Source organism: Condylura cristata, unplaced genomic scaffold (genome assembly GCF_000260355.1).
Source record: "Condylura cristata isolate star-nosed mole 26May11 unplaced genomic scaffold, ConCri1.0 scaffold00039, whole genome shotgun sequence".
Taxonomy (NCBI): domain Eukaryota; kingdom Metazoa; phylum Chordata; class Mammalia; order Eulipotyphla; family Talpidae; genus Condylura; species Condylura cristata.
In genome coordinates this window covers 8,538,784-8,549,322 of record NW_004567140.1, presented here as the reverse complement: position 1 = coordinate 8,549,322, position 10,539 = coordinate 8,538,784, and the positions used below count along the sequence as shown (strand labels likewise).

The window sequence follows — 10,539 nt, the reverse complement described above, 5'->3', positions numbered from 1 at the left end:
GCCAGGCCTCCCACGCTCCCTTCCTTTCCGGAAGCCGCCCGCGCGGGAGGGGGGAGGGGTGTCGGGGCGGCCGCGGCCCCCTCCGCCGACCTGCTCACCTCACTGCCCGCTTGGTGCCCCCAGGCCCGACGTCGGACCCTGCGCCATGCCGAGGGAGAGGTGCGTGGCCCTGCGGCTGCCGGGGAGGGGAGGGCGCCCTGCGGTGGGGGAGGGGGTGGGCGGAGAATTGGGGTGAGCTTCCACTTACCTCGGTGCCAACCCTGACACTGCAGGGATGCAAAGGAGCTGGACACCATGAAAGAAGAAAGCTGCACCGATGTCTCTGTTCGCTCCAGGAAAAGGAAGGCAAATGTGGCCGTCGTGAGTACAAAAGGGACAGGTGGGGGAGCATCCAGCGCCCCTCCCCCATCTCACCTGGGTACCTGGCTGGGCCTTGCCACCTATTTATTGAGAGGGGCTTGAGGGAGGTGCGATTGGCACAGTGGTGTTCATAAGCTAATCAACTTTCCTCTTTTCTTCTCTGTGTTTGTCTTTCTCCCATGTGGTGTTTCCTGGGGCTGGGGACATGTGATAGTTTTTGCAGGATCCAGATGAAGAAATTGCCAAAATTGAGCAGACTGTGAGAAGCCAGTGTGGCAGTCAGGTAGGTCCACTAGCTGGCCGCCGAGGTGGACTACCTCCTGCCTTTGGAGGCCCAGTCTCGGGACTCCTCAGCACCTGCCGGGGTTCTTTCTGTGACAGCCCCAGCCCAGAGCCCTGAGTACTTTGTGGGTAGCCACCTATTCTGGTAGCCATGGGACTCTGGGAAGGCCTTGTGCTCCTGACCCGCACTCCTGATGTTGCAAATATGCACGGATGTCTGGAAGAACCTGAATGGACATCAAATAGCTCAGCCCTCTCTTTTGCCCTTGAGGAAACTGAGACTCAGAGGAAGAAAGAAACCCTGAGTCCTATGCAAGCCAGGTGTTGAGTCGGCCTGTAGCCTTGTCTCTGAGCTGGCACACTGAGGGGAGGCTCTGGCACAGGACTCTGGGTGCCAGTGATGATGTGGGGGTTTGCAAGCATAAGCAGTGACTTCTCCACCCTTATTTTCATCATTGTGCTTAAGGACTTCCCTTTCCTCTCATCCCCTGTAGGCCAGAGTTCATACTACCTCCTTTTAGAAAGTTCTTCCAGGCCACCCAGCAGTTACCTGCAGTGCTCCCGCTGACCTCAGCCACAGAATTAGTGGAAGGTTCTGCATAGTGATAAGAGTAGTGTCAGCACATTTTTTTTTTTGATCGACTAGCCCATTTGTCTTGCCCCACCTTTTAAGAGTTACCGCCAAACTTCCTGCATGCTCATGATATCATTCTAATATCAGAAGTTTCTAGCAGAAAAAAAGCTTTATTATCTCTCTACCTCCAGAAGTGGCTGGAGAATGCAGTTATGGCCCCAGTAGGGAAGCAGTCTGCTTCCAGAGCAGGAGGCCTGACCCTATCACAGATGAAGGCCGAGCAGGAAAAGCATTGGAGCCCAGGGTCGTCGCCCCAGCAGTGTGGAACAGCCATGCAGTGGGGCCAGGGAGAATGAAGGCCCTCAGAGTTGGGGGCCACACTGTTAAGTGCAAGATCCCAGTTAGCATGTCAGGGAGGTCACCCTGATTTCCTTCTCTGTTAGAAGAAATACCTCAATTTAGGAAAAGAAATATAACAATACATCTGAACTTCTTTCATTTTTTCCCCCATAAAACCAAAAAAAAAAAACCTGCAAACCAAGCAAGTTGATTTTTGTGGGTATTATATTATAGATCTCTACTTTGTGGGATTCGTAATTGCTTATTTTCCCAACTGTGTTTTGATTAGAATTTACATTTGGGAATGAAACGACGCTCTTCATATTCTTGCAGTTTTAAAGTAATTTATGTTCTAGAGGATAACCTGAGCCATGCCTGGGTTACCCAGGACCTATGGCCCTGTCCCAGGACTGTCAGAGTTGATAGGTGTGCTGTATGAGTAGCCAGCTCATCTCCTACTGAAAGGCATTTTCTTGGTTGTCCAGGGATTAGTGACAAGAGTTTCTGCACATTTTGTAGATAGCTGGAAAACTTTCCATCTGGTTATGGCATAGTCAGTGTTTTATTATTACTCTCTATATCATCATGAAGATAGAAGGTTGAGGTAACACAGAACCTTTTTCCTACCAATTACACAGAATTTTCCCTGGGTATCATAGTTCAGCTCAGTACAATAGCCTTGAGCTACTTGTAACCATCATGCTAAACTCCATGTAACCACTTCATCAAGACCACACAGAACCTATGATGATTCTTACCTCAGGCCTTTCTTAATGAAAAGAATACCCTTTTATCTAAATTGAACATATCCATTTTGTTGTTTAATTTTATGCATTCAACCCAGCTTTTTTTTTATTAAAGTGGCATCTTGGACTTTCTATTAGTTCTCAGAACATAATTTGGTATAAGGTAATTCTAGTCTTAATTAGAAGTGGCATGTGGAAGTCAGGGGTGGTTAGGAATAGTCAAAATTGGCCTCTTGATGTTTTTCCATTCCTTCCTAAAGTCAGACTGCTCTTTCTTCCCTTGAGAATTGATGTGCGCTGAAGTTAAAGGATATAGAGTTCTATTCTGGTTCCTAAAAAGACCAACTTTGGAAACCATTTGTCTGTTTGAGTTTCACCTGATTTGTCTATGAAATGAAGGTTGGGAACTACTACCAGTTTTATCTCCAAAGGCCTGCTCCCAGCAGGGTCAGCCCCTATCTGGCTAGAAGAGGGTGGCACCCAGTTTCTGCCTTCCAGACTAGAATTTGTTCTTGAATGAACAACTTAGTTGTTGTAATGTGACCCTTTTTGAGTCAAGGAAGTGTTACTAGCACATGCTAACAGAACTGGAAGAGGAGGTTGCCTTTCTGAACAGCTGTTGGCAAGAGCTGTCATGGTTAATTTGCATGTCCAGTTCCTGCACACTGCTGGGAGAACTTTATTCTGAAGCTTTGCCCTTCTCAGTACACTGAAAGTGCTGGGACTTCCTCCAAAAGAGGCCACTGTGCTGTGAGAGCCACCTTGTATGCTTTCTTCCAAGCAGCACAGATCCTACGTTGCCGTGTTCATCTGCAGTCAACTCCTAGAGGTCTCTTCCAGTCAACATTAATGATCTCTCAGCTTTAAAAAAAATGCGAAGGACTTCCATACTGGTGGGATTGTTACCTGCCATGTTTTCAACAAACTCATCTTTATAGCTTTAGGAGTCTATCACAGGCTTCTTTTAAGAGTAGGACATAAGAGCTTTAAAAAGATGACACTATTTTCCAAATACTGAAAATTGACTGAAGTATCCGGAGTCTTTAAGAGGAAAGTATATTTTTTTGGTTTTTAATTATGATTTACTCACCTTATCAGTTACTTGAGTTTTATTCTGTGCAGGCTTTTAGGACAGGATTCAAAGGCACCCAGGAGTGTCTGTCTCTGCAGACTTCTTAGAATATCCAGTGGCCATTGTTTGATTTGGTTTTAACTAGGCAGAGTTTTGTTTTGAGTTAAGGAAAACGAAAGACCCCCACTATGTACTGTGTTTATCGAGCCCTGCCACCAAAGGAATATATCACATTTGATAGGTATTTCAAAGTAAGGAGACTTTAATCATTGATGGAAATCCACTTACAGTCAGTTTTTGATCGTTTATACTTGTGACTGTGGAATGCTTATGTAAATACTTTTATTAGGATTTTATCTTACGCTTTTAATAAACTTTAGACTAGTTGTACTTATTAAAGCCAAATCTTTGAATAATAACCAAGTAATCTCACAATGCACTTTAGAAGACATGTCCAGCATCTTACTGAGCTACCGATGGATTTACTTCATGACTTTCTGTAAGATAAGAACTGTTTGCACTTTGTCTTATTCCTCCTCTGTGCATTTTTACTGCCCATGCACCTCATGTTTGGTTGAGGACGTGTTACTGACTGCTTTCTTCTCTTAGCCTCCTAAGCTAATGACAAATAAAATCAAAGCTTGGAGTCGCTACTATGACTTTTTTATCTATGCCATCTCTGTCTTTATGTAGACCTGTAGCTTACTCTCTATTATGAAGACATTTTTGAATGATGACTTGTACAAATCAATGAAATTTTAAATGTGGTTTTCCTTTTACAGCCTTGGGTCAATAATACAGTCTGTGAAAACCCCTGCTCCTTGATTCCCACACCTGACAAAGAAGAGGACGAGCTGGTATACCCAAACTCTGCGTATGACCCTCAGAGTTTTGTACCGTCCAGAGCCTCGCCACTGCCTATCCTGAAGTAAGTTGACTGCCAGCTGCCTTCCGGAACTTGCTCCATGTGCTCACTGCCACATTGGTAAAGTGGGTGCATACTGACACTTCTCTTTTTTGTTTTTGTGTTTGGCTTTGTTTTTGTAGCTGGGCAAATAGAGAGGAGGTTTGGAAAATCATGTTAAACAAGGAAAAAACGTACTTAAGGGATAAGCACTTTATGCAGCGGCACCCCCTTCTGCAGCCTAAAATGAGAGCCATTCTCCTGGATTGGCTAATGGAGGTGAGCTTGAGTCTTCCTGTTAACTGCAAGCATTGACCCATTTCTAGAATCTTCTGTGATGTGATGGCTTGGTTTTCTCTCTTCCTTTATTTGTCTGACACCATTGACATATTCTGTATCTATGAGGCTATGGTAAATACACTACACTGACCTAACTTTCCTGCTTTTATACTTCTTTAAGAGAATTTCTGAAATCTTTTATCCCTTAGATATTTTCTTATCTCTTTTTTTTTGTTAATCAAGTTTAAACAGTTGCAGTTTTTTTTTTGTTTTGTTTTGTTTTTAAAGATTTATTGATTTGTGCATATAGAACTGGGGTACAGTCCAGAGGCTCAGGGGTGGTGAGAGGCTTCACCAGAGACAGAGTGGGGAGCAGAACAGGCAGATCGACGAAGTACACTGCTGAGGGGAGCAGCGGGCAGGTCAGGAGAAGTCTGCTGCGCCATGTGGTCACCTTCGGGGCAGGCAGGAGTAGAACTCATGCGGAAGCGGCTTTAGATTCTCAGTGCTATGCCTTAACCCGCTGCGCCACCAGGGAGGGCCCGAGTTGCAGTATTTTTATTGGCTAAAAGTATTGATATTTGATCTTTGTTAATTAAATTGCTTTTAAAGTGGAATGTAGCTAATAGCTATTTGATAGTCACTATTTGGCAGTTCTAAGACTTAAAAGTGTATCAACAAATTTTTCTTTAACAATCAGATCTTAAGTTGTTGCTCTTAGCTCCTTGGTGTACATTTCTCTTTCCCCACAGAATTGTATTGTGACAAGATTCAAATCTTTTATTGATCATATTTATCATATTCCTCTGCCAAAACAGATCAAAGAACAAGTATTACACATTGTGGTAGACAATGTAATAACTTATGAGCATGTATATCAATCTGAAAGGAACTGTGGGTAACACGGTAGCACCTTAAGTAAAGGATACTTGAACAAGTCTGTAAGCTTTGGGTGGGTAAGAATTGGACTTTCTCCGGAGACATGGAAAGACTTTTTAGGCAGATCCATTTTATAAAAGTGTATATGGAAATTGCGTGTCTTAAGTAGTCCCTGCAAATGACCTGGGCTGTGTACCCCCGCCCGCATCCCCAGAGGCTTGGGGCTGTCCTCAGCCTGGAATCCAAGCCCCTGTCCTCACTCACCATCTAGGTGCTTTAGTCAAGTCTCTTAACATTGAGTCGTGGTTTTCTCATCTGTGTTATTTTCCAGCACTTTATTTACAGTTTCTATAGATTAGAAATAATGTATGTCAAGTGTAGTCTACATCGTAGGCAAGAAAGGATAGCTGGTTTTGTCATTCTTAATTTGCTTTTCTCCATTGGTCTCTGAAAACATCAACATTTTCTGTCCTGAATTCCTCAGACCTGCTTTAAATTGCAGGTGTCATGGTTGCCCACATACCTGCCAGTACACATAGACCTTCTCTACCCTCAGGAACATCTTCCAGTTCCTTGAAGCATTAGCTGGAGTGGACTTGAGTTTCTCGGGCTTCACCTCCAGGCATCAGGACTAGAAGGTTTCTGTTTTATAGGATGTAACTGATGCCATCTGTAGCAGGTATTAAGTACTAAATAATGTCTTTTCGCTGGATGTTCATGAGGAAAAAAAGAATCCTAGCTGACTTTATATGAAAGGACATTATTTGACATTATTTGGCTTCATTTACTTAAAGTTGCGGTTTTCAAGAACCTACTGACAGTGTTAAGTGAGGGCTTAGTGTACTTTGAGAGGAATTTTTTCTCTGAAAAATCAGAGTCATGGAATGACTTTGGGAATAGAAAGACAAGAACAGCAGCCATTATGTCTTTGGATTCCATCTCATGTCTTTGCATTCATGGGCAGACTTGTCTGCAGTGTTGTTAAGTGTCTCAGCCCTTGGCCTAGCCAACAAGTCATACATGAAGACACTCGTGCCGGAGTCCAGTCAGCTGGAGAACTAGGTCTGAGAGTTTGTTCCTCAGAGAACACCCGCGCTCTTTCCCATCTGCTCAGAGGGCACCCACTCTAAATATGCCTCGCCCCGGGCTTTAGGAATACTCTGGTGACTAGCAGGATTTCCCACGAAGGCCCATTGTTTCTTGGGCACCTTTTCTACTTACTCACCCTGTGTCTTATGCTTGTCTGGGATGTTTGTTTAGGAAGAGCAGTTTTAGAGACATAATTAGACCTTTGGTAATAGACCACTGTCCCCATAACATCATGCAAATCCTGTGAGATAGGCCAGGTGGTGTTTGTCTTAATTTTATACTTTGAAATAATATGAATGAAATGGGTGTGTCCAAGTGAGAGCCTGAACTAGAGCAAAGGCTCCTGAATCTTGTTAATGCCTGTTTTAAAAGTTGCCTTTTGTGATTAACAGATCAACGGTGTTTAATTAAATGTACCAGCTTTGAACTTACATAGTGATGATGGCCATTTGTGAAGAAATATTAGTTCTTTCAGGTCGTAGTGAAACTTATATTGACATACTGTCTTTGAGAAAATGCAGAGTTTTTCAATGAAAATGGTGTTTTCATCAGACTGTGAATATACCTTCCCCAGCCTTCGCTGTAACTGTTCTTGATCACTGAAGATGTAATTCTCACATCGGGTTTGTGGCTCTTCATTCTGTGTGTACTTAGCAATGACTAAGACAGTCCTTTCAGAAAGCCAAATTCTCTAATGTGTTTACACTGTCCTTCACAAAAACGCATGGCAAGTTTTTGGGTTTTTGTCCTTTTATTCAAATAATTACTCAAAAACTTACTAAATATTTCTCCAGGTGTGTGAAGTCTATAAGCTTCACAGAGAGACATTTTACTTGGCGCAGGACTTCTTTGATCGGTACATGGCAACGCAACAGCATGTTGTAAAAACACTTCTACAGCTTATTGGAATTTCATCTTTATTTATTGCTGCCAAACTTGAGGTAAATAATTTTCAACTATGTGTTATATAGCACATGCTGTTTCTTTAGCTCCACTGAAATTAGGGAAAAGAGGCCAACTATTTGTCTGTGCTACAGATCCTAATTTTTCTGATATGAAACCCTCTAAAGTTAAGATGCATGCTAAAAAAGACTAGCTGTTAACCAAGAAGAGAGCTGAGCAGTGAGCATGTGACATATTTAGGTTAATATAGTTCTTGAAGCAAAAACATTAAATGTTGATTGAACCTTCATCTTAAAGGGGTTAATTTTTGGTGTGATTGATAAAGTTATTGTACAGGCTCAATCTTCAGACATATTGCGTGAGGTGAGAATTTCATAACCCCAATGAGTACAAGGTGTTTATATCTGAGGGGGGAATTTTTCTTTTTTTCATGGTTAATGCATTCGAGCCCCTGAAGTAGTGCTTGTATTTATCCCGTCTGTGTGTCCTTCCCTTCCTCTCCATGCCAGCATACTACGAATAAGTTTGGGTGTACATTGTAAGTCAAAAAACTGCTAGAGCTTGACTTTTCCCTGATAGCACGAAGACTTTTCCCTGATAACACGTACCTTTATTTCCTTTTAGGAAATCTATCCTCCAAAGTTGCACCAGTTTGCTTATGTTACAGATGGGGCTTGTTCAGGAGATCAGATTCTTAACATGGAATTAATCATTATGAAGGTAAGTTACAAATTAAATTTTTCTGTCCTTGTTAAAAATGCATACATAATATCTTTTCCACATTCAGTGTGAGTGGTTGCCTGGGTGTTCCCCAATTGGACACATTGTGGCAGGAGCGTGGCTCCATTTTGAGTTGCTTTAGAGCACCAGGGGGACCCTAATATCTTTTCCTTTTCTCACCCATTGGTGTCTTTTCTCTCCATTTTCCTTAGGCCCTTAAGTGGCGGTTGAGTCCCCTGACCATCGTCTCCTGGCTGAATGTGTACATGCAGGTTGCGTATCTAAATGATGTCTATGAAGTGCTATTGCCGCAGTACCCCCAGCAAATCTTCATACAGATTGCAGAGGTAAGGGGGCCCATGCCTGCCTCCGTGGGGCCACTGACCGCCGCTAGATTGAGCTAGAAGGGACGTGCGTTGGCCTCTGTTTCAGTGTTCTTTTCCTCCCCATAGCTTTTAGATCTCTGTGTCCTGGATGTTGGCTGCTTAGAGTTTTCCTATGGTGTTCTTGCTGCTTCTGCCTTGTATCATTTCTCTTCATCTGAATTGATGCAAAAGGTTTCAGGTAGGTTGGCTTTGTAGTGCATTCACAAAGTACCCAAAAAGTGTGTCAAATGTACAACCCATTCTTGGCCTCATACTGAGTCTAAAATTCATTCTCGTTACAGGATATCAGTGGTGTGATATAGAGAAGTGTGTCAAGTGGATGGTGCCATTTGCCATGGTTATAAGGGAGACGGGAAGTTCGAAACTTAAGCACTTCAGGGGTGTTCCTGCTGAAGATGCGCACAACATCCAGACCCACATGAACAGCTTGGATTTGCTGGTCAGTGCTGCTCGTTTCCCAGAAGATTCTTAAAACTGTCTAAAGAGCCTCTTCGCCTTCTTTCAGGCGGGCCCCTGCTAGTCTGCCAAGTCTCCGATTCTTTTAATTCCTTGAAAAAAGAGATGCTGGATCTAATAGACCAGCGGCTTTTAGATCGTATGCTGCTGCCCCCACTCTCCGTGTCGGAGAAGTGCACCGTGCGTCCCGTAGGGCCGTCTTCCCACCTTAACCTTTTCTTTCTCGTTTTTGTTTTAATTCTTATCAACAGGACCAAGCCCAAGCAAAGAAAGCCATCTTGTCTGAACAAAATAGGATTTCTCCTCTCCCGACTGGGGTCCTCACCCCCCCACAGAGCAGTAAGAAGCAGAGCAGTGGGCAGGGGACAGCATGACCGTGCCAGTGTTCTCCACCAAAGACATGTGTGCACGAGTGTGGCTCCAGATCCTGGTGTCTGCTGCAGAGGTGGCGGGCGTCAGCTTCTGCAGGTGTTAAATGGAGGAGATGTCTGTTCCGCAGTGGAAGTGTTTCTGTGGAGGACATTGGACAGGGAGAAGTACTTTTTATTGAATGCTTAGATATTTTTAATAAGCGGGTCAAGTACACCAGCCACCTCCAGAACACCAATGAGTGCTCCAAATGCTGCTAAGGAGGGTGATACTTGACTTGATTGACTATTCACACTTGTGACAAAGGCTTGAAGTTGAGGGGCGCCGTGTTGCTGCTGGCCTCCCGTAGGTGTTGGGCTGAGTCCTGTTATGTGGAGCAGGTGGTTGTGTGAGTGTCCTGAAGCAAGCCCACACCCAGCTGTGCTGGGCCTGCCCTCTTTACACTATCAGTTGACAATGTATAATGCCTTTGATGAACTATTGTAAGTGCTGCTACGTATCTCCGTTTTTTAATAAAGATAACACACTGTCTTTGAGACAGCTGGTTTTATGAGCCATGTCGTAATTTAACTTAGAAGCCAGTTTTGAATGTGGCTATGTCAAGTTCTTTTTTAACTTCATGCTTCTTAAAGCTCAAGCCTTGCAAGCAAATACAGTTAGGAGGAAACCTTTGAAGTGAGTTCAAGTGCAGCCTCGCTTAACTCCCGAGGCCTCCTGAGGCCCCTGGGGCCGGGAATGAGGTGTTGGCATTGCTCCCGTGGCACCCTCGGTGGAGCTGCCCCGGTCAGCTTTGCTGGCTGTGGCCGCCCTGTTAAGTCACCTCTGCCAGAGGATCCTTAGGGATGATTTTGCTCTTAGAACAAGTCGAGTGAAGGTCTTAAAGAGTGTTTAATACTCTCATCCTTGCGCAAATCATAACCTAATGAATCCTTGTTTGGACAACTGACTAACATAATAGCCGCATCTTCAAAGAAAGTAACTCAAGGCCAGTGATACCAATCTCCAGTCTGTCCACACCATCGAGGGCCCACCAGGTGCCTTGCTAGCATCACTGAGCTTTAAGGCCTGATGTATACAGTTCGCAGCACATTTTGTTCAACACTGAGAAGTGGTGGCCTTTCAAGCGTTCTGGCTCACTTTCAATACTTTGGTGTGTGTTTGGGCTCATTACATTGAGGGCA

At 43.9% G+C, this 10,539-nt stretch overlaps 1 protein-coding gene across 1 annotated transcript; it reads left to right on the top strand.

Annotated features, from left to right (window-relative positions):
- Positions 1–100: 100 nt before the first annotated feature.
- On the top strand, positions 101–9,908 carry CCNE1 (cyclin E1). The gene is given in 12 exon segments (XM_012733222.1): positions 101–159; positions 273–360; positions 584–643; positions 4,156–4,301; positions 4,421–4,556; positions 7,319–7,465; positions 8,052–8,147; positions 8,360–8,494; positions 8,600–8,711; positions 8,815–8,972; positions 9,241–9,334; positions 9,337–9,908. Coding segments are annotated over 12 exon segments (1,314 nt in total). The 5' UTR covers positions 101–145; the 3' UTR covers positions 9,465–9,908.
- The last annotated feature ends 631 nt before the right edge of the window (positions 9,909–10,539 follow it).